Source organism: Otolemur garnettii, unplaced genomic scaffold (genome assembly GCF_000181295.1).
Source record: "Otolemur garnettii isolate 467f Iridium unplaced genomic scaffold, OtoGar3 scaffold00001, whole genome shotgun sequence".
NCBI lineage: Eukaryota > Metazoa > Chordata > Mammalia > Primates > Galagidae > Otolemur > Otolemur garnettii.
This window is the reverse complement of record NW_003852396.1, coordinates 62,424,073-62,448,855: the sequence shown is the minus strand read 5'-3', so window position 1 is coordinate 62,448,855 and position 24,783 is coordinate 62,424,073. Positions and strand designations below refer to the sequence as shown.

The window sequence follows — 24,783 nt, the reverse complement described above, 5'->3', positions numbered from 1 at the left end:
GCCTCTCAAGTAGCTGGGACCACAGGCGCCCGCCACAACACCTGGCTATTTTTTGGTTGCAGCCATTATTGTTGTTTGGCAGTCCGGGCTGGATTCGAACCCGCCACCTTGGGTGTATGTGGCTCGTGCCTTAGCTGCTTGAGCCACAGGCATGGAGCCTAACCTGAAGTCTTGTAACATGATGCCTCCAGATTTTTTTTTTTTTTTCTAAGAACTGTGTTACCTATTCAGGGTTTTTCTGGTTCCATATGAAAAAAAGTAAGTTGCTTTCTTTTTTTTTTTTGAGACAGAGTCTCAAGCTGTCACCCTGGGTATGAGTGCCCTGGGGTCACAGCTCACAGCAACCTCAAACTCTTGGGCTTAAGTGATTCTCTTGTCTCAGCTTCCCAAGTAGCTGGGACTACAGTGTCCGCCACAATGCCCAGTTATTTCTTTTTAAGCTGTAATTGTCATTGTTGTTTGGCAGGTCTGGGCTGGATTCCAACCCGCCAGCTCTGGTGTATATGGCTGGCACCCTAGCTTCTTGAGCAACAGGCGCTGAGCCGAATCAAAGTAAGTTTCAAATTCAAAGTATGATATTGGGCTGGGTGCAGTGGCTCACACCTGTAATCCTAGCACTCTGGGAGGCCAAGGCAGGTGGATTGCCTGAGCTCACAGGTTTAAGCTAGACCATGAGCTAGACCAAGACCCCATCTCTAAAAATAGCCAGGCATTGTGGCAGGCACCTGTAGTCTCAGCTACTTGAGAGACTGAGGCAAGAGAATCACTTGAGCCCAAGAATTTGAGGTTGCTGTGAGCTATGACACCACAGAATTCTACTGAGGGCGATAAAGTGAGACTCTATCCCAAACAAACAAGCAGTATGATGTTGTTGCTTTGATGGGGATTGCATTAATTCTGTAGATTCCTTTGGATAGTATGGACATTTTAATGATGTTCACTCTTTCCAGCCATGAGCGTTTGTTCTTCCATTTGTTAATGTCTTCTGCTATTTCTTTTCTCAGTGTTTCATAGTTCTCATTATAGAGATCTTTCATGTCCTTTGTTAGATATATTCTCAGGTATTTCATCTTCTTTGGAGCTACTGTAAAAGGTAAGGAGTCTTTGATTTTATTCTCAGCTTAATTGTTATTGTTATATATGAAAGCTACTGATTTGTAGGCACTGATTTTTATCCCAAGATGCTACTATGTTCTTTGATCACTTCTAAGAACTTTGTAGTTGAGTCCCTGAGGTTTTCCAGGTATAAGATCATGTCATCCGCAAAGAGTGAGAGTTTGACCTCCTCTGTCCTCATCTGAATACCCTTAATCTCCTTCTCTTGACTGACTGCAGTGGCTAGTACTTCCTGTACTGTACTGAATAGCAGTGATGATGGTAAGCATTCTTGTCTAGTTCTAGTTTTGAGTGGAAATGCTTTCAGTTTTACTCCATTCCATATGATATTGGCTGTGGGTTTGTTGTAGATGGCCTCTATCAGTTTAAGAAATGTTCTACCTAAGCCTATTTTCTTAAGTGTTCTTATCAAAAAAGGATGCTGGATATCGTCAAAAGGCTTTTCTCCTTCAATTAAGAGAATCACATGGTCTATGCTTTTATGTGGTAAATTACATTTATGGATTTACGTATTTTGAGCCAACCTTGTATCTTTGAGATAGAACCTACTTGATCATGATGTATAATTTTTTAATGTGTTGCTGTATTCTGCTTGGTCGGATCTTACTGAATATTTTTGCATCGATAGTCATTAACAATATTAGCCTATAGTTTTCCTTTTTTGTTGAGTTCTTTACTGGTTTGGGAATCAGGCTAATATTTGCTTCAGAATGTGTTGGGGAGGATTTCTTCCTTCTCTATATTTTGGAATAGATTATGCAATATAATATGCACCTCACTAGTTCCTTTTTGAAGGTTTGGTAGAATTCTGGTGTGAAACAATCTGGTCAAGGACTTTTCTTTTTTGGAAGATTTTGTATTGATTGATGCAGTATCAGTGCTTGATACACATCTATTCAAAATTTCTAATTCTTTCTGAGTTTAGGATGGTGGCATGATTCCAGGTATTAGTCCATTTCCTCTACATTTTCATATATATATATTTTGAGACAGAGTCTCACTTTGTCACTCTTGGTAGAGTGCCATGGCATAATAACTCACAGCAACTTCGGACTCTTGGGCTCAAGTAATTCTCTTGCCCCAGCCTCCCTAATAGCTGGGACTATAGGCACCCACCACAACCCAGATATTTTTAGAGATGGGGTCTCATTTTCGCTCAGGCTGGGCTCGAACTCCTGAGTTCAGACAATCCACCTACCGTGGCCTCCCAGAGTCGTGGGATTACAAGCATGAGCGACCATGCAGAGCCTACATTTTCATATTTCTGGGCAGAGTTATTTGTACTAATCATTGAAGATCTTTTGTTATCTGTTATTTCCCCTTTATCACTTCTAACTGAAATTATCAGAGATCTTATTTTCTGTTTCTGGTTAGTCTGGCGAAGAGTTTATTGATTTTATTAATCTTTTCAAAGAATGAACTGTTTGTTTTGCTCATCTTTTGAATGATTCTTATGTTTTCAATTTCATTTAATTCTGCTCTAATTTTGGTTATTTCTTTTCTTCTGCTGGGTTTGGGGTTGGACTGCTCTTCCTTTTCCAATTTCTTGAGATGGCCCATTAGATTGTTGAGCATCAGTGCCTTTAGAACCATCCTCTTCTCCTTCAGGAATCTCTACAATTTGGATGTTTGAACTTTTCTAATAATCCCATAACTCTCTCGAGGAATATTATGTTTTTGTTCTCCTTTACTCTGCCTCTTTAACTGATTAGAATAGTTCAAAAGTCTTGTATTCAATTTCTGAAATTGTTTTTTCTCCATGTTCTACTCTATTACTGAGGATCTCTACTGTGTTTTGAAACTCCTCGAATGGCTCTTTCAATGCCTTTAGCTCTGCTCTATCTTTCCTCATTATGTCCACATCCTTGGTGACTTTGTCTTTAAATTCACTATTTTCTTGAGACAACTTTTACACTATTTTTTTTGGATTTCTATTTCCATCTTCTCCTCAATTCCAATCATCTTATTTGCCATCCTTTACTTCTGACATTTCATCAATTTCTCTATGGATGGTATTTTCAGCTGTATTTCCCTTGTAATCACTTGGGGGAGTTGATCTGCTCTGATTTTTCATTGTGCCAGAATTCTGCTGGCTCCTCTCCATGAATATTTTCAACTTTTTAAATATTAATTATATCTTTTTAGTTAAAATGATTGTCCCTGGACATTTATTGAAAGACAATCTAATTGAGGACCCTTAGAAAAAACCATACAGATCTACTTGGCAACTAAAAATGGCAGGGTGAAAATGGATTGGGAGGCCCCAGGAACTGGAGCTAACCATGATTTCACCAATGAGCTGGAGATTGTGCTTGGGGCCCTTCCCCTACAGAACAATCTCCACCCCCGATGAAGCTCTCTTCCAGGGCTACAGTGAGAGTCTCTGAGGGCAAGCTTGGTAAGATAGTACAACCTGGCTCTGTTCTGGTGTCTATCTGCCCTCTACCCAATTAAAAGGAGTCACAGTATTTCGCTGGAACCTGTGCTGCCAAAGATGTGAATAGCTGTGACCCCTGACCCCCCACCCCCAAGAGCTAGATGAGGGGAATCCATGGACAGACCTGCTAGTTCCACCCATCAATGCTCCAACTATCCCTCACTGCCAACAAAGTCAAATAAATGGTGAACCTGCTGCCCTAGCTAGTGGCAGCCGGAGAATAAGAATCTGCTGACATTTCTGACCTGAGAGTTCTAGTTAAACTCACTCGGGCAGCACAAATAATACCCACTCAAACAAGTTCAGAGGATTGCCAGGGACCGCAGGCACAGACACCAGGCAAGGGCCCTTCTAGCAGGAATGAGAGCCAGGAGAGACCTCACCTCCTCATGCCAAAGTTAGAACTTTAACACGACTGTTTCCTCTCAGAGCAGTTGCTATGCCACTGGGTTCTGCAGCCCACATAATGCAGGGGCCTCTCAGAGAAGCTGCCAAATACTCTGGCCTCTGTAGAAGGTAGCTCATCAGGCTATCAGAGAGGCGAAAGGGTGGACTGTGGGCTCAGGACTTCAGAGAGAATATTTATTCACTTTTGCCCCAGGCAGGATGGGGACTGGACTCCGAGGTGGAAATTCTCAGGTGCAGGAAAACTAGGACCTTGCAGTTCTCTCCTGAGGGGTGAGGTGAGAGGTCCTTAGTTCCCTGCTGGCTCACTGAAAGCCCAAGGTGGGGCTCCTGGTTGGGAGAAGGGTCTCCTGTCCCCTTGGCAATAGGCACGCTCAGTACCTGACCTCTATTATCTTTCTTCCTTTTTCTCGGCCTTGCAATTTGTCTAGGTGGGGATGATATTCACTACTCCTTGGGCTGAACTCCCCACTTTTGACTTCTCCTAGTTCACTTTAGTCCAACTTTTCTCCTTCTGGACAGGAGTGTCTGTTGAAAGCTGCTTCTAGTCTGCCATCTTGCCCCTCCCTCTCCAACAGCTACACTTTTACACTTGATCTTAGGCAAAAGTCCAAGAAGCAATTGAAAGCTACACGTTCAATTGAGTTGCAAATAAATCAATAAGAGCAGAGAAATGGTCTGGATATTCCAGTTATCTGAAGCAAAGTAAAATGAAAAGAAGATTTCAAACTAAGGATATGCAGACTTTAAACATTTCTTATATGCTCTTTCTGGCTAACAAATCATAAGCAATAGGTCCCAATATCTATAAGGGAATGCATGGCATTCCCCACAGTATATCTTGAGGAAGACTGCTTCTCAATGTGAGACCCCTATCTCATGTGATAGGGGTTAAAATAATCTTAAGGCCAGTAAGTTTGAGAAGGCTAGATTAAACAATGTAAACATATTTTATTATCATAGTCTTTATCACATCATGGTACTTGTGGAACTTCAAGGCGTGGGTGTATAAATAGCTTTTACCAAATTTATTAAACCATGAAACCCTAGTTTAGAAAACAAGTTGACAACTTGAATAATTCATGTTTAGTCTAATACATCTGGGAAGCCCTGCATTTGGGGGATTTCCATTTATAGTTGCATGTGACATGTATCTTTTTAGGAGGTCATTAATTGTTTAAACTTGCAGACAGTTAAACTGACAGAGAACAAATAGACATCTCTGAAACCCTGAAATATAAAAGAGAGATCATTCACTACATGGTAAGCACCACAAAGCAAGTACCTGGTCTAGTTTTTGCTTTCCACTATAGCTCTAACATCTAGTTTTGCCTGGTACATAGTAGCTACTTATTAAAATGTATTAAGTGAATGGACAAGAGAATGAATCTTGCAGAAAGGATGAAGGCTCATGGAGATTTCAGAATGGGTAGCCACACTGTTTTTCTATCTCCAATGATTCCAATTCCTATTTCTAGTCTTCTAGATGGTGTTTAATTTGTTTTCTTAGAACAAAGGACTGAGAATTATTCCAACAGCCTTTTGCATCATGACCCTGCACTAATCTAATAAGAGAAAGGTTACACTGCTTTTTGTTGATGAACAGAACATTAATGAGATCTCCTTGAAATAATCTCATCTATTATGCAGGCAAAATTACATTTTCCAGCATAATTATTGTGTCAGTAGAGTTCCCAAATTTTGATATTAATTGTTTCACTTGCAAAGGCAACATCAACTTATTATAATGTTTGTCGAAGGTAAGCTCGTAGTTTTAAGAAGTAATTACCAACCCATACTGTTCTTTTATGCTATCTTTTGCATATTTTCCTACACAATTTTTATTTTCTATAATAGATTTTAAAATTTAATAATCATTTTATCTTCTATAATAGATTTTAAAAGTCTAATACTAATAAGACTCTTTAAAATGTATTTTTGTTTTTCTTTTCTTTTAACAGACAGAGTTTCACTTTATCACCCTTGGTAGACTGCTGTGGCGTCACAGCTCACAGCAACTTCCAACTCCTGGGCTTAGGAGTTCTTCTGCCTCAGCCTCCCAAGTAGCTGAGACCACTGGTGCCTACAACAATGCCCAGCTATTTTTTGTTGCAGTTTGGCCGGCGCCAGGTTCAAACCCACCACCCTCAGTATATGGGGCTGGCGCCCCACCCACTGAGCCACAAGCACCGCCCTAAAATGTATTTTTCAATAATATACCATATCTTAACCCTTACTTGAAAGATTCTAGAATATTAGCTCTTTGAAGACATGGTACTTGTGGAACTTCAAGGTGTGGGTATACAAATAGCTTTTGCCAAAACTTTGAATGTTTTGTCCACAACCATATCCCTAACACCAAAGACAATAACAAAGAAGCTGAATGAATGCTATGTTTCTCCTCCCACTGAGACTCAAGTGTTTTAAAGTAAAACAACTCCATCTCACTCTCACACACACAAACACAAGAATATAGTAATACTGTCAAATACTATGGCATTTTTCCCCATGAAAAATACATACATCATGGGATTTTGGTTAAAACAGATCATTAGATAAGCTTTGGACAGTCTCTCTGCATTATTTAATGTCACCAAGTCACCCCCTCTTCTGATCCTTAATCCACTCTGAGCCACAGAAACAAGTTAGGAAAGAATCATGACTCACACTCATTTACCTGATCAGAACTGGGAACAGAAGGCTAATCTTGAGCTGTGAGCCTGACACATCTCAAAAAACACAACAACAAATTCTCCAGTATTGGTCATTTAGAAATTTTTATTTTGTAGTTTATCTGTTTTGCTAGAAAAATACTGTTTTAATTCTAGATAGTTTATATCTACTCAAGTCTGATTTTGTTTTAGATTGGAACTGTGATTTCCCTATAGAGTAGTACAGGTTCTATTTTATAAATACAACCTAACTGACAATAAAATTCAGTACACTGACTTAGTACCTTGTGACTTTGATTACAGTGATGAATGTCCCTGAGTCTGATATACGAATAGTACCTTCTTCCTAGGCTGTTGTGAGGATTAAATGAGATAATTAATAGTGAGTGCTAGCTAATTTCAATCTCTGAAGGGTTGACAGACCAGTAGCCATGATGATGGAGGACCTAAACAAGTTTATCACTTCTATAAGTCTGTCTTTTATTTTCTTTCTAGTAAGCCACCTTCCTCCATTCCATCCATAGAAGTAGAAATTCACAGTAAGTATGTTTTGGGGATCCTACTTTATCCCTAAGCATGAATTCTTCCTTCAGAATTTAGATAGCATTTCTAGATTGCTGCTGACTGAGTGGGTCCTTTAGGGTGGTCATTTATCTGGCCCTTTGCATTTCTTTTCACAGCCTATGAAACATTGTTCTTTTCACATGTGGTTCCTTAAAGAGATTTGGTTGGCTGGAGATTTGACCCTTCATTTTAGTTTATCAAAAATTCCTAACCAGAGGGGATGAGCACCAAAAGCTAGGAACATGCTGGGATGGAACATCTGTTCTTGGCCTTTTCATCTGCAGCTTGCTGGTAATTGCTAAGTTTTCCCTTCTGCAACAATTATCCCCCCATTCCTTTCCCTACTCCGACCTCACCCCCCATTTAATTATCAGTTCTAGAATTAAATGGTTTGCTTCTCCTGCTGTTACCATGGCAACAGTTGGCCTGCACCTGCCACTGGGTGAACAGTGGCTCTTTCAGAAGAGGCCATGGCAGTTGCTGGCCTGACAAAAGCCAGGGAGAAAACTAATGTTTACCTGTCTGGGGAGAGAAGTTTCTATTCATTTCATCTTAGGCATTTTCCTGGCAAACCGCAGCCCAACTTTCTTCTCAAATTGCTTGTTGACATCAATAAAGAAAATTTAAAAAAAATTTCTAATAAAAATGCCAAATCCTGGTTGGCTTGTCATAAACCTACCCATCAGCTTTACCTATTCTCAGCAAATAGGTTAAAAGACATGAATCTTTCATCTCCTGACAAAGGCAGGAAAATGTAAAGGTTAGAAGCATAGAATTTTAAGCCTGATAGATCTGGGTTCTAATCCTGGTTGAGTCACTCTCTAACTGCATGGTCATGACTTGATCACTTAACCTCTTACAGTATAATTTCTTCACAAACAAAAAGGGGATTAGAATACTTCACTGAGTTGTTTTAAAGCTTTGAAATATATACATATATAGGTCTAGCTCCTACTTAATGTTCAACAAATAGGAAAGTATAATGGTTATTTTTTGGTTAACTGTTAATCCTAGAAAACCCTGAAAGATAGGGCAAAGTTGACAACTTGCTCAGTTTTAACTAGTCCTTGTATGAGTGACAGTGTATCCAGACCAAGATGCATCTAGCAGCCAGGAGCAGCTGGGAGATGCTTCTCTCTCTGCCTTTCCTGCAATTCTCTTGCTCCTCCCTCCGCACTGTTTTCTCATACTCAATCTCACTTCCCTTTAAATAGAATTGACTGAAGCAGAGGGTAAGAGAACGTGTACTTACCATGAAAAAAAAAATACTTTTTCCACTTTATAACCACATTACAACCTACAGTAGTGCTGCTAAGGACTAGGGGGGATTTATATAATAAAGGGTTTTCTTCCCTGATACCTCTGCTTATGGATAAGAAATTATTTTTTCATGACCTGTAACCACTCATGTTTAGGTACTGAGTCCAAATAAGAATAGGAACATGAATATCGTCAATGGCCAAAACCTCATCATTTAGAATATCCCATTTCTATTTCAACCTTTGGTCGCTTTTCTTAAAATTCTGAAGGCACCTCCCTATAGATCTAATTAAAAAAAAAAAACAAAACCTGCACTTATTCACTCTCAACTTCATACATCTTGGGGGAAAAAAAAAGGAAAAACACAAAAAACTCTACCAGCATGTGCTCCCAGCATCACTTTCAGATATGCTGTAGGTTTCTGGATGCAGGGGTGAATGCAGTTCAGCCACATAGAGCTTACAATAAAAAGGAAAGGACCCTTGGAAGCTGTTGGACAAATGGAATTACTGACCTCTCGCCTGCCTCTCACTGGAACAAGAAGCAAGAAGATACTTAAGACCAGCAAGCTTCTCCCAAAATGAAAAAGACACCTCCAACAATTTTGCTGTGGCTGCCCATACGTGAGGAGCCATACTAAGGACATAAATACAGACTGGAGTTTCATAACTTCCTAAAATCTATGCTGTTTAGTGCCAGTACAAAATGGCTATAAAGACAAACAAGACGAGAAGTAGGCTGCAGCCAGACTCTTTAGCATTGGCACTAATTTAGGGACCAATGCGGCACTCTTTCACGTTAATTCAATTCTTTGATCATCTTTTAAGTAAAGTATCTATACCCTGAAATATATTTGGACTGATGGTGCTTTACTATTGCTTTTCTCCATAAATTGAGGAGGAACTAGTAATTATAGCAGGTCCTGGAATAACAATGTTTTGTCCAACACTGTCTCATAATAACACTGATGAGAAGAGAAAAATCAATTCCCACCCAAGGCCACTGTCTGTGTGCGGTCTGCACATATTTTTTCCAAGTATTTGGTTTTCTTCACATCCAAGAGATATAAACTGTTGTGTCTAAACTGTCCCAGTCTGAGTGTGCGTGTGTGTGGGTGTGAAGTGTGTCCTGTGATGGAATGCATCCTATCCATGCCTGGTTTCCATCTTAGGCCCTAAGCTGTTGTAAGAGGCTCGGGCCACCTAAGACTCTAAACTGGAATAACTAGATAAATGATTACTTTACTTGTTTTTATTAGCCTTTCTTAAATCTTTCTAAACTCTTCGTATCAACTAGCTTATAGTAAAACTGGTTTTATCATATATCATTTCACTTAAAGCCTCAGTTTCCAAGAACCTATTGATGTTAAATGAGGACTTACGCTACTTTCCAAACTTGATTTTAAATTAGAGTAAGGTAGGAGCTATCAAAATGGATGCAAGTCAAATAGACAATTTCTTTTTACAACTACTTTATCTCACTTGTTTTTTGTCGCATCTAAAAGAGCAAACCCAAAAGGAGAATACTCTCAATGCTTTGCAGCATATCTGTCCTTCAAGTATAGTAAGATATGAGATTTTGATGGGGAAACTTGAGCACAGAGAAAGAAAATTATTTATTCGTAATAAATTATGAGATGTGACTAGAGGAAGAAACCTGTAAGACTCAGAAATTTGTCCATTTCTTCTATAACGGGGCAATGCTACAGTCAATAAGTAAAATATAACAGAAAGCAGTAACAACTTTTTGCTGCCTCAATATGGCATACCAGGCCTTTTATAAGCTCAACTCAACCTACCTTTTAGCCTGCGCCAGGCCAGTCATGCAGTTCCTCACTATTACCTACACAGCACATGCGTTTTCACTCCTCGGAGCCTTTTAACTAAGTGGTCTCTCTGCTTGGACTGCCTTCCTATCCTTTCCATCTGAAAAAATGTATCTCTAACCATCTGATCTATCTAGGTCCAGAAAATGCTATCTTTCTTTCTTTTTTTTGAGACAATCTTACTCTGTCACTCTGGGTAAAGTGCTGCGGCTGCATCATACCTTACGGCAACCTTAAATTCTCAGGCACAAGTCATCCTCTTGCTTCAGCCTCCTGAGTAGTTAGGACTATTGAATCCCACCACAATGCCTGGCTATTTTTAAAGACAAGATCTTACTCTTGCTAAGGCTAAACTCAAACTCCTGAACTCAAGCAATCCTCCTGCCTTGGCCTCCCAGAGTGCAAGGATTACAGGCACGAACCACTGCGCCCAGCCTGAAATGCTATTTTTCTGATTCTTTATTCTGATGTAGTTGTACCCTACTCTACATCCAACTATTTAGACAATCAAAATAGGAATTAGGGGTTTACACTCTAGAGTCAGACTACTTGAGTCTAAAAGCTGGCTCTTCCACTTTTTAGTGGTAAAATCTCATGAATGTATTAATATAACCTCTCTGAGGCTCAGTTTTCTCATTTCAGATAATAAATAAAGATAACATAATTAGCCACTTATTAGGACCATTGTGAGATATAAACAGTATAAGTAAACGTTTAAAATACTTCCTTATACATAGCTGGCGCCCCCCAAATGACTTCTTTATAATAATTTTATCGGAATTATTATACTGTACCTAAATATGAAAATAAAATTGTTTATTTATATAATACTTTTTCAAACTAGACTTTTAGATCTTTAAATGCAGGAACAAAATTTTAGTGATTTTCATATCCCTGAGACCTAGTGATATGGTTTGGATGTTTGGCCTCTCCAAATCTCATGTTGAAATTTGATGCACAGTGTTCCACTTGGGGCCTGGTGGAATCTATAACAAATGGCTTGGTTCCCTCTCCATAATAATGAGTGAGTTCTCACTTTATTATTTCACTGGAGAACTGGTTCTTTTTAAAAGAAACTGGCATCACTTCCTCTTTCTATTGCTCCTGCTCTTGTCATGTGACACACTTGCTCCCCCTTCACCTTCCACCTCGATTGGAAGCTCCCTAAAACTCTCACCAGAAAGCAGATGCTGACATCATGCTTCTCACAAGGTCTGCAGAACTGTGAACCAAATAAACCTCTTTTCTTTAAAAAATGACCCTGCCTCAGGCATTCCTTAATAGCACAAAACAGACCAACAGGCCTAGCATAAGACCTGGCACACATTATGGTACACGTTATGCATTTTATGGTGTTTGCCGAACAAATGAAAGAAAGAATTGCTCTGTAATCTTTCCTGTCTGAGATGTAAGGGAATACTAGAGGCAAATGTTATCCTAATAAGCCCTGAGGTCAAATATATAAATAAGGTTAGCCTGTCAATCATCATAAATACTGTACTGGCAAACAAAAGCTGATTCAAGTAGAACCAAAGTTTGCAAAGTGGTATCCAGGCCCCTTTCCTTAGCATTATGAAGACAGAAAAAGCAGGTAGACATATGTTAGAATTCAGACTGCTCCGAGTTAGCATGTCCAGTTGGTAGCATATGCAGTAAGTTAGAAGCACCTTGGCAAAATTTTCTAGCAGTGAATGGAGTCCCTGGTTAATATACCAACATTCACAAAATAAATTTGCTTGTGACTCTCACAGGCAAATTTCTAAAAATCAATTACTTTAGCAAAGAGGCTTGCTTTTGGTATAGAAAGGCAGCACAATGGCTTCATCTTTCATCTGGCTAACACAGGAGATAAACAATCCATGTCAGCATGGACAATCCAAAGTCAGTACAGGCTCCATAAGAGAGAAATGTGAAAGTTAAGAGACTGTTTATGTTCAAAGTCTGACTTAAATGCTGGAGCCCCCCTCTGCATAATAAGCAGCCTTGATAGTTTCATTCCATGTCACAAGTATCACAACCATTTTCTTTGGCTTCCAGATAGGCCTCCAGAAATGAAGCCAATGTGACAACCAAACCATGAACTTTAATCATGAAAACAAAAACAAAAGAAACCTAAGGGTATCACTGCTTACAACCTAGGTAGTCAGAGAAATGCCATTATCTCAGGAACATATGGTTATTCATTTAGAGGGGGGAAAAGAATACCTAGCATACAGCCTCCAGATAATTTTTAAGGAAACAAAAATGAAAAGGTTAAAAAAATCTCTGCCAAATTATACAATCTATCGGCAGATTCTTTTCACTCCATACCTGATACAAGACTTGTGACCCTCCAAACAAATGTAACAAAAAAACTAAGTGAAGGTAGGGGTGGGAGTAATGAGGCTAGTATTTACATGGAAATAAAAACAGGGTACCAATAGATTAAATGACTTGCCCAAGGTCACACAGTTAGTCACAGGCAGATCCAAAAATAGAAACTAGGTCTGCTGACTCTTCTTCAGCTCCTACTCCTTCAAAACATGCTTCCTGTTTAATCACAGAATCAGCATGGGTCAGATTCACACTGATCTCAGCAGGAGCTTTTTGCCTGAATAACTCAGAGCTTTGAAGATGAAAAATTCTACAGAAGTTCCAAGTATGGCTGTTACTATTAAAAAGCCATTTTCCCTCTTAGTTTAAAAAAAAAATCACAGAAAACCTCAAATCAAAATTTAATTCTGATCTTGCTCTTTCTCTGAACACAAGAGTTTAAGAGTCTTTCTCTCTCTGACTTCCTCCCACAACACAATAGCTTTCACGCCAACAGATCCTATCGCCACCCCCTCCCCTCAAATACATATTACTTCTCAGCAGGCTCCAGCAGGAGTAAAAAAGGAGCCAATCTGTGAGGGAGCAAACACAAGATCTCCCGTAATAGCATAGAGAAGACAGAAAATTGCTGCCAAAAGTGTAAATTGCTTTTATGCTCAGAAAAAAGAAATCACTCTGAGCTTCAAAGACACCCTCTAAAAAGGTGACACCATAGCAGTTAATACCCATGTTCTGTATGTTAGGACTTCTGCTCCTCCACACACTCTGAGAATCCTTGCCAGCTCCGTGACTGTATCATGCATGTGACTAGTCAGCTACCAGATGGAGAAGCAACAGGAAGCTATTTTGTGAGGTCAAAGGAAAGCTTGGCTAGCTGCTCCTCAGGGATAGCAGCTGACCCTCACAAGATACTTTGTGAGAATGAGACCAAGAAATATCCATCCCTTTATAAGGACAAAAGCTAAGGAGGAGGAAGCAGCTTGCAGAATACAGAGACCACAGCAATTTAATGTCAAAGCAATTGTAAGAATTCCCAAGTTAGAGGAAAAGACTAAGTAATCTATCTGAGGATTATCTGAATCCTCCTGGCTTTTGTATAGGGTCACAGAGAGAAGTATGCTGGCCTCGTGAAGACAGTCCAAACGGTGGTTAAGGGCATCTGGTGGTTGAGTCCTGAAGCCAGACGATTCAAGTCCCAGCTCTACCACTTATAAGCTGCATGATCTACGTCAATTTCTTCATTTGTCAAGCAGGATAATCTTAAGGATTTTGCATAAGGATTAAATGAGAATATACATCATCACTTTGGGCATAATAAACCGTCAATAAATGGTAGCAGTGATTATTATTATTAACTGACAGGATAACTACACAATAAAATTCCAGGCAAGGAACAGACATGATTGAAAGCACAGTATTTGGTCCCTTCATATCAACTGCTTGAGAAATCAAAACAAAAAAGAAAGAAGATGGGGAGACTTCAGCTGGTAAAAAGGGAGGCAGATCTATCATAAAGAAGCACATTTCCATATGACAAGAATTCTTTGTTCTTTCCGTATGGAGTCTGGCTGGAACCTAATTCTCCCTGGACATTAGCGTAGACATGGAGAAGTAGCTATGTGGAAAGCAGGCTAGCAAAGGAGACACAGGCATAATGATCTGAGCAGAACTGGAACCTGAATCTCCAGTTCATTTGTCACCCATTCCTGGTGTGGGAAGACCCACACTTCCTTTTTGCCTACCTCACATATCAAACCCTCACTGAATGCTGTCAGTGAAACAGAAGCCTTTGGAACAAAATTCTGTTTGGCTTGTTGAATGGTAAAGTGTATGTCATAAATGAGAACCCGCCCTAAAGTGTTAATTGAAATAAATGGAGCTAAATGGTAGTTCAAAACAAATAAACTGTATGGAAACAACAAGAATGAATTTAAAGGTTAAAAAGAAAATCTGAATTCTTGTCCCTCTTTCTGCCAAATTGGAATGTGTTCTTCAAGTGCTCATTGTACCAAAAAGGGTTCTGTCAAGTCCCAGTCCAATGGACTCTTTGCTGACATCCATGGCAGCCTGGCTCGAGGGAGCCTGACATCTTGGTGCTAGCAACAAACCTTTATGCCTCTCCACTACTTTGTCAAAATGACACAAAGATATCTACAATTAAACTCTAATGCCATTGTCTTACACTGAACAGTATCTGTGAAGAGAGTTAATTCTCTTCATAAGGTCCTTGTATTTTTCTAATCAATATGACTCTGGCATATGGCCAAAAGGAGAATATGAGTGTATTCATCCCAAACAGAATATCCTAAGACAGAAATGCTATTGTTATCCTGTGAAGCCTGCATATTACCTCTAATATGTTATTTCTTTATCATAGTCTTATTTGAACTCTTTTTCTGGGATAGAAGGTCTAGCACTCTGCCTGGCTTGAATTTTAAGAAACTGGACTAATCTTGAGAATGGGAGAGCTACAATGACAAGGAGAAAGTCAATGAGTATTTCTAAACCCAGTCTGCGCAAAATGGTAAAAACCTGGCCAATAACTAGAAAATATATTGACTTAAGCTCCTGTCATTGCTAGCCTAGTTTAACTAGTCTCTAAGGCTCCGGAACCACTGCCAATTCATTTCCTATTTTATAGGCAGGGAAGATTTCTAAAATGCAAACCTTCAAGCTCCTTTTGTATTGTACATTTATTTCCTTCCTTTTTCCCTCCTTCTTCCCTTGTTTTCTCTTTCCTTCCCTTCTTTCTATCCACTTAAAATGCTACATATGGTTGTAATTCTGTTTTGTGTCTAGTAGCACACTAAATGTACAATACAAAAGGAGCTTGTTCTTGAGACCAGTTGGAAGATAAAGTTTGAAGGGTCCCCTGAAATTATGTAAGTTTAAAGCAAGTAACTGGATAGGTTCTTGTAGTTCTAGAGTAAAGGTTGAGAGCCAGTTTCCAAGGAAAGTAAGCACCAAGAAATGAAGATATTGGGATAACCTTTGGCATGAAGAAAGGGGCTCGGGATTAGAGATAAAGATTTTGGTTTGTAAATAAAAATGGCTCAAAGAACAGCCAAATCTCAGCTCCAGCAAGGTGTCCTTGGACAACTCATTTATTTTCTTTTAATGAGGGACTTGACCTAGATTGATGATTTTCAAATTGAATTCTGAGGAACCCTCAGTGTCTGCAAAAGCCTCTCGGGGTCTGTTATGATGAAGAGAGAAGGTTTGCCAAAGGCCCCAACTTTAACCACAGAAAAATCACTTCCCACATATTGAGGTTCTATTTAAAATCCACTTGAAAAAAAGGTGCTTCTTCTAAAAATAAAGTGTGAATAGAAGCCGCCGGATGACCAGTATGATACTTCCCAGCCTTAACAGTCCTTGATCCTATGTGACAGATGGGGCCTAGCCGTACATTGCATTTAACTCTGTACAAATACCCCTCAATTGTGTTGACAGCACAGCCACAGCATTTCCTGGAGTTTATTCTCAGCGCTGTAGTAGAATGGGTAAAAATAAGTAAAAAGTCCAGGTTCATTGAAAGGCTTGAGGTAATAATAAAAATGCACTTTTAAAATTTATACAATTTTGGTGATACACAAGCATAAAGGAACGTTTTTTTCCCAAACAAGTTTTGTATACCTATGCCCCAGAATTCATTATTTAAGTGTCCTGAGCTAGACATAAAGACATTATAGGCCAGAAATAAATAATATACTATCCAAAGCCCACTTAAGAAAAAAAAAGCCATCCAATTCCAATCAAGAAGAACCCAAAATTTATCTAGTCAGTTCACCAGACAGCCTAATTACCCTTCAAATATTCAAATGTAGTGCCTACTTTCCTCAACAAGATATTGTGAATGTGCTACAAAATGCAGCAATCATTTTGTATTGCTATCATTAATATATATATAACTATCATTATATACTTTAAAGTCTACCTTTTATCTGAAGGTTACAGGCAGGAAATGATATAGATGGGAAGGGAGATGGGACTCGTACAAAATAAGATCTTTAAAGCCCAGGCTTAAGATAGAGATCCCTTTTTTGTGCTATTCCTTGGCTGTCCACATTTCATGGAGAATTAAAAGGCCACAAATGTCACTCTCCATCAATTCTGAGAAAAGACCCAGCAGCAATAATGTGATCTTACCTGGGTCCTTCCTCATCGTCCTGAAAGACAAACAGAAGGAAACAGCATTAGAAATCATTGTTAGTACAGACAAATTTAGATTTCTTTTCCTCTCTCTCTCAACCTGAAAGCATAGATCATGCATTTACTGAAACAGAGATGATCCAATGGACATCTAAGGGCTAAGACAAGGGCCAACATAATCCTATTTTCAAACTGAGCAATGGAGATGAACTGATAATTTCCCCTTGCACCTAGGAGGCCTAAATAATAGCTTTGCTTTTTTATTTGTATGGCTGGCAGTATTTAGTTCTGAGCAAACTGAAAGCCCTAAAATAACAGCAGGTCTTAGGCAAAAGCTGACCAGGTCTAAAAGCATCAAGCTGTTTCCTTCAAATACTCATTTCTGGCTTGGTCTAGCATTATTTTTTCCTCTAAACCTGAACATAGAAACTCTAACATAAGTACACTATGGCGAAAGGGCACTGAATTGGGACTCTAGTCCAAACTCTATTACTTATTAGCTATTTACCCTTGGGCAAGTTGATTAATTAATCTAGACCTTGGTCTTCTCCCCTGTAAAAAGGTATTCTGGAATTTGTTGATCCACATCATTCTTCAAACAATGGATTTTCTCCTTTTCTTATCCACTCGTTACAAAAACAATGAGGGAATGTTATTTTCCCAGGTATCACATTCTCTCAATCCAACTTTATCAGTACTGATCATAGCAGATTCCTTTAGCTCCTTCTGTGAGCGAAGGAAATTATTCTAATGACTTTCAAGCCCTTCCAAAGGTACCTCACTTATCCTTTTGGTGACAGAGTATCTTTTATATCCTCCTCCTTAGCAATGGAGAATGTACCTTCTATTTGTACTCCCTAGGGCAGTGATTTTCAACTGGTATGCCACAGCACACTGGTGTGCCCTGAAAAATTTTAAAGATAATTAAATTATTTTTGAAAGAAGTTTGAAGCATGGTAAATAGATTATCTTTTTTACTCTTTTTTCTGATCTACATAATTTAAGTGTGCAGTGGATGTTTAACCATAGGTTCAAGTGTGCCGTGAGATAAAAAAGGTTGAAAAACACTACCCTAGAGAATGGACAAACAAATGAATGGTTCCTACTGGTATAAAGCAGAATGAGCTTTGGAGTCAGACACTCTAGGTACAGATCTTGATTCCATCACCTTCCTGCTATATTACCCTGCTTAAGTTATTTTGCCTCTTTTAACTTAAAATTCCTAATTTGCAAAATGGGGTAATAATTATCTCTGTACCATAGGGTATGTATGAGGATTGAATAAAATACTTACACACAGCAGGCAGAGTGCCAAGATGCACTTCAAGGTTATTTATCTATATTGTAGCAATTCAGTATGATTCATTAAGAAGCTATTATATGTAGGTGCTAAATAAGGATAAAAGATACATAACCCACAATGATCTAACTTTCTAGGAGCTTCCCATCAGGAGCAGGGGAAACAGGCAGATAGAAAGTGAAATACAACTAGTATGTGAAAGATTCTACCAAAGACATAAAATGCTCCGAGAGTGAGGAGGTAAGTTATGTGCACTGCCTCTTTTGGAGAAAGTGGAAACAGTTTCACAGAGAAGGTGACATTTATATTGCCACTTGAGGGAAAAGTAGGATTTTCCCAGTCTGACAACACACAAAAAGTGGGAAGGCACTGAACAAGGAAGAGCAACGACATGGCAGTTTTAAAAAATGTATTGTTTAAGGAAAGTTAAGTTCTGTGGAAGTAGAGAACAGGGCTGTACTTGTGTGTGTCTTGGTCTGGGAGTGTGGGGGTGGGACTGAGGTAAAGAGAGATTGCCAGGGTGCAAGCCTATAAAGGCCGGCTGCAGCCAGAAAGGTGATTTAAATCAGAATACACTGGACATTGGGTAAGAATGGCACTTAGCAGACCATTAAGTATTTGTGAGACTGGTAAGGGTACTAATCATCCCTAGTCTAATGAGACGGAAGTGGGGTGAGTAGTCGGGGCAGAGCATAGGGATGGTGGAAGCTTTCTTTGCAAATTATGATCAACTGGTATTTCTCAAGAGAACTAAAATATAGCAAGGCAAAAGTCATAACTTATATTTAACATGAGTTACATAACCATCAATGACATAATTAAATCTCAACACAGTTTTTCCATTAATTTTGAATACTTAAACATAATTGTTTAGGACAGTGTTTCTCAACCTTCCTAATGTTGCAATGTATTTTCACTGTTACAAAGGGGTCACAACCCACAGGTTGAGAACCGCTGGTCTAGAAGAACATTATGGAAAAAAGTATCTAAACTTTCTCCCATGACTTACACCTTGGTGCAAGGATCAAGAGATGGAACTTCTGAGTTATAAAAACTTGGTCTCAGACTGTGGTTCATTAATCCCAACAGAGAAGCTCTTGGCAATTTACTTAACTTTTCCAAGGTTTAATTTCTTTAATGTGCTCATGGAAATCCTAATTCTTACCTTAAAGGGTAACTATATGAATTAAAATAAATGAGAAAATCTGTGTAAAACACTAAGCAAGGGTCTATTACATTGCAAGTCTTCAGCAAATGGCGGCCATTATTGTACTTTCCCTGAATTGTTAATAACATTTCTAGGGGAGAATGGGGAAAGGACATAAAAGAAAGGCACAAGATTTTTCTATATGTTCATCCATCTCTGCTGCTTACAGACGCAGGCTTCTTTTCAAAAACATAGTTACTTTCATAAAGCAAGCACATAAAAATTATAAAGTCTGAAGAGGTCACACAATATCTCCCTCTTTGGGTTTCAATTCCTTGAGAACAGAAACTCTGTTTTTTTAAAATTATTTTTTAATTTTTATTTAATGTCATCTTACTAATTAACATAGCTTTCACCTCATTTACTTAATCACAGTGTTATGACATTTGTGTTCAATACTTGATAGATTTGACTTGTACCCTTGCAATACGCTCCATAGGTGTGGCCCCACCATTAACCCTCTCTCTGTTTTGTTTATCACTCTATTCAATGAACCTAACACAGCACAGTAAATAATAAGAAAGAAAAGGAAGGCAGGGAAGATATAAATAGAATTTAGGATTAATTTCTACCCCCATTACAAATGAATTCTAGTTTCATAGGCTATTAGAAGTCAGAGTCTATTACAGACCAACTTCCATTTAAATGACTTATTGGATTAAGCAGTGCTGCCAAATCTTTCCTTAAAACATCCTGAATGCTCTTGGCTGGCAAACTATACTCTCTGACAACCTCTCTGTTCTATTTCCACCAGTGAAAAAGTCCTTTCCGGCTCGGCGCCTATAGCTCAACCGGCTAAGGCGCCAGCCACGTACACCTAAGGTGGCAGGTTTGAATCCCCAGCCCGGACCCGCCAAACAACAATGACGGCTGCAACCAAAAAATAGCCCGGCGTTGTGGCGGGCGCCTGTGGTCCCAGCTACTTGGGAGGCAGAGGCAGGAGACTCGCTTGAGCCCAGGAGTTGGAGGTTGCTGTGAGCTGTAATGCCACGGCACTCTACCCAGGGGGACAGCTTGAGGCTCTGTCTCAAAAAAAAACAAAAAAAAAAAAAAGAAAAAGTCCTTTCCCAAGAATCAAGTTTAATTCCAAACCTGTCTGTAACAATTGGACTTCTTGTTATAATGATACATTTAATTAAATAACACAAAAAAGAGATAAGTGTTGCCTTTGTGCATTGTTACTTTCAGGAAAACTAAGTTCAATGTGTCTACAAATTTATTCAGTAAAGGTGAATTAAAAATTGCTGCCAATTTTAGTGTAGGTGAAACACACACAAAATACTAGGAGAAAAATCATTCTATACTCAGATTACTTTGAATGGTATCCCCCTCATTATAAGAGACTGAAATTGTACCTTATCCATGGCAGAACTTAGGTGTGGTTTAGGTCAGAAATGTGACACCTAACCCTAATTAGCAAGTCTGTATTTTCAAAGAAACTGCCTTGCCTCAGAATCAAAAGAATGTATGTTTCATGTCTAAAATAAATGCTTAAGGTATGCATGAATCATTTTTAATGATTTCCCCTTCCAAACCAACATTTTCTAATATTATCTCACTGCATTTCAGTAGTCTCTTTTAAAATCAGACAAAAGATGAAAATGTTCATGATGTACAAATATTTTTGTAATACTTGACCCTTGTCAAGGACCCTTGACTCCTTGGCCAAAGAGTTTTTAAAAAAGATAACTAAATTCACCAAGAGTGACAAAGCCAGAAAATAAAGCAGAAGGGAATGCTTCTCTTAGTTTGTTTCATAAACCCAATATAACCTTAATGCCAAAACCTGACAATATATTACAGATACATAAAAATACACACAACTATCCTGTAGGAGGTACCCAGGTTGATCTCTCTGTGCTCTCCAATTCAGAGTAAAGCAAAAGCAAGCCATCCCTGCAGCTTCTTATCAAGACCAAGGAAGAAGAAAGGAGTCTAGAGGCAACCCAGACAGGGTAAGTCATCAAGACCATCCCTGCATGGAGAATCAGCAGGCAGGTGGGCTGAGGTCTTTTGATTCTTAACCAGAAGTTATAGGGAAGCTGGTTTGTCTGCCCTGCAGAGATGAAACTTGTTTTCCTCTCCCCCTTTCTAAATCCATTATCTGACAGTTGTTGACAATTTATTACCCTATGTTCCCAATTACGCCGATCACTCTTCCACTCAATCTTCCCACCTGGGATTCTTTTTTTTCCTATTTTTGAATTTTGATACCTTTGCATTTTTTTCACAAATGCTTGGTCTTAGAGATCAATAAAAGGTTTCTGAGGAATCAGAGTGCTGCTGCATTGCCTCAATATGCCACTCAGTGCATGAGACAATGTATGCCTCTCCAGGCTTCTCAGACTTTATGCATTAAGTTGGTGTAAAGTCTCTTTTTTCCTTTAATGCCTTCTCCCTTTTTGGACCCCAGCCTGCATCAGAGTCCCCCCTGGAGCCCTCCAAATATCCCTCATGAACAAAGACATAAAATCCCTTAACAAAATAATAGCAAATTAAGCCCAGATAATACATCATGACCAAGTGGGAGTTTATTTCAGAAATCTTAGATTGGTTTAATACTATAAAATTAACCATTGTAATTAGCCACTGCAATAATGGAGAAAATCCACATGATTATGATTATTTCAGTAGATGAGAAGAAACACTTCCCACTATTCCAACATTAGTTCATGATAAAAACCCTCAGCACATTAGGAATAGATCGTGTTCCTGATCTGATAAAAGGCAACAATAAAAAACATCACACTTAATAGGAATACTTTCCTCAAAGCTTTCCTTCGAAGATAAGGAACAAGGCAAAGATGCCCACTTTTACCATTTACATTAGATAAGGCACACTGGAAGTCCAAGCCTTTGTAATAAGGCAAGAAAAAGAAAGAAAAAGCATAAAGTTTGGAAAAGAAGTAAAACGTTCTATACTTACAGATGGAATGATTGCCTATGTAGAAAATCCATAAAACCACCACTATAAATAATGGGTGAATTTAGCAAGATTATAAGCTGAAGGTCAATATACAAAAACCAACTTTATTTTTACATACTAACGTAAAAAAACTAAAAAATAAAATTTTAAAAGAATTCCTCTTTCAATAGCATCAAAATATTATATACCTCAGAATAAATTTAACAAAAGCCATTGAAAACCTTTAAATGAAAACTATAAACCCTTCCTGAGTATATAAAATCAGACGTATAAACAGAGACATGTTCATTCATATTATTGTTCCCGGTAGCTAACGTCTTTTCTCTTTAGTTCCTCTGCCTTCAAGACTTTTTTTCTTTGTGATTAGTTTTTAGAAGCTTGACTTTGATGTGTCTAGGTGTTGACTTCTTAGAGTTTATCTTATTCACTTAGTTTCTTAAATAGGCAATTTATGTCTTTCAATCAAATTTTTAAAATATTGAGCTATAATTTCTATAAGCATGTTTATTTCAGTCCCACATTTCTTTTTATATTATATAATGAAAATATAGGTCAGTTCTATTACTTATTATTTTTCAATGGTTTCTTTTTTTTTTTCATTGTTTAGATTGGATCAATACCAATGTATCATCCAATTTACCAAATCTCTACATCAATTTGCCATTGAGCCCATCCACTGAATTTTTTGTGTCAGTTATTGTATTTTACAATTCTAAAATTTTCATTTAGAAATACCTTCTATTTCTGTGTTGTCCTTGCCTAATTTTCCATTCATTGCCACTGTGTTTGTAATTGCTCATTGAGATATTTTGATGATAGCAGGTTTGAAATCCTTGTCTGATAATTCCAGCATCTGTGCCACTTTGGTATTGGCATATATTGATTATCTTTTCCTCCTTGGAGTTGACATCTTATTGGTTCTTGGTATAATGAGTAATTTTTGATCTATATCCTGAACATACTGAATTATATTATTTAAATCTAGTTTCTACTTAAATCTTCTATTTTAGCAGACAGTCATCCTATTTAGGTTCAGAACACATGTCCCAAATCACTTTTGTTGACTGTGGTTCCAATGGCAACTTAGTTAACAAAGCCTCTACAGTGCTATTCTGGTCTGGCCCACTCAGATGTCAGAACTCTACTCAATAGTCTCCACAGAGCTAGCTGGGGAAGTGGAAGAGTACCAGCTCATTACTACATGGAAGGAGCAGAAGATGAAGTTCTACCTACTTATTCAGCTGGGTAATAGGGGAAAGAGGGAGGAGTTAGAGCTCTACCTGCAGTCTCCAGAAGGCAGGAGTACTACTTCCTTACTGCTATGGCAGGGCAGGGTTAAAGTCAGAGTTTCACCAACAGGTGTTTGGGAGGTGGGCACCACTTACTATTGAGAGGAGCAGGCACAAAAGCAGAAGTAAGAGCTTTACCTACAGACTTCATGGAGAAAGAAAGATACCTCCTTACTGCAGAAGAGGATATAAAACAGGTTTTACTCCACTGCTGCAGCAGCCATTGGGACTGGGGAGTAGTGTAGACTTTTTTATGGTGTTCATCTCCAAAATAAGCAGGTATAGTCAAAAAGCTTCCCTGTGACTGAACCATAATCTTTGTATCAGTACTTTGGCCAGAGAAAGCTAGATTTTTGGGGGGTATTTTCTTTTTGTCTGTGCCCATCAGTGGAATAGTGGCTGAATAGTGGTCTATGCCTAGTGGCTGAAATAGAAGTTTTATTAACTTTTTTTTAATGTCTGCCTAAAATTATTTTTTAGAAATAGATCCAAAATGCCTGAACATGTTTGATAAATTGTCTAAAATCCTTTTATTCCTGTTACAAAATAACAATGAATACAGTAACTAACATTTACATAGTGATTCAACATTTACCTTGTGTCTTTCAGTTTGAATGTGTGGGTTTTGGATTCACATAATGCTCTAGCCCTTATGTCACCCTTTTTTTTTTTTTTTTTTTTATAACAGGGTCTTGCTTTATTCTGGCTAGAGTGCAGTGGCACAATCATAGCCCACAGTACTCTCCAACTCCTGGGCTCAAGTGATTCTCCCTTTACAGCCTCCTGAGGAGCTGAGACTACAGACACTTACCAGCATGCCCAGCTAGTTTTTTTTTTTTTTTTTCATAGAGATGGGGTCTTGCTCTTGCTGAGGCTGGACACAAATTGACCTCAAGCAATCTTCCCACCTTAGCCTCCCAAAGTGCTAGGTTTATAGGCATGAACCACTGTGCAGAGGCATAAGCCCTCTTAATCCAGCAGTTATGCCCCTAACTTAATTAGCTCTTGAGACACTATACCCAGAATAAATCCAAAATCTTTCATTCTGGCCTCCTTTATGCTCCACTTCCTGATCTGTTCTCATTCAGTCCAGTTCTCATCTCTATGATGACTTTTTTTACCACCTAGGGATCTGTCACTTACCCTCTTCTATGGCTCTGATTTCTGACTCCCTCCTTCACTGCAATTAGTATCTGCCCATTGACTATACTCCTTCAAGGCTCAATGGATAAATACTTTGCCAGGCCCAGGCATTAGGTGTCCTTAGTGGATAATATTTCTTTATTGGTTTACATACCAAATGAATACTTATAGCCT

At 38.6% G+C, this 24,783-nt stretch overlaps 1 protein-coding gene across 1 annotated transcript in view; it reads right to left on the bottom strand.

The window, feature by feature from the left end:
- TRIM44 (tripartite motif containing 44) overlaps positions 1 to 24,783 on the bottom strand; it is a 115,818-nt gene that overhangs the window by 46,470 nt on the left and 44,565 nt on the right. The window contains exon 4 of the mRNA XM_003781233.2: positions 16,742 to 16,761. Within this exon, the coding sequence (XP_003781281.1) occupies positions 16,742 to 16,761 (20 nt within the window). The remainder of the gene's footprint in view (positions 1 to 16,741; positions 16,762 to 24,783) is intronic.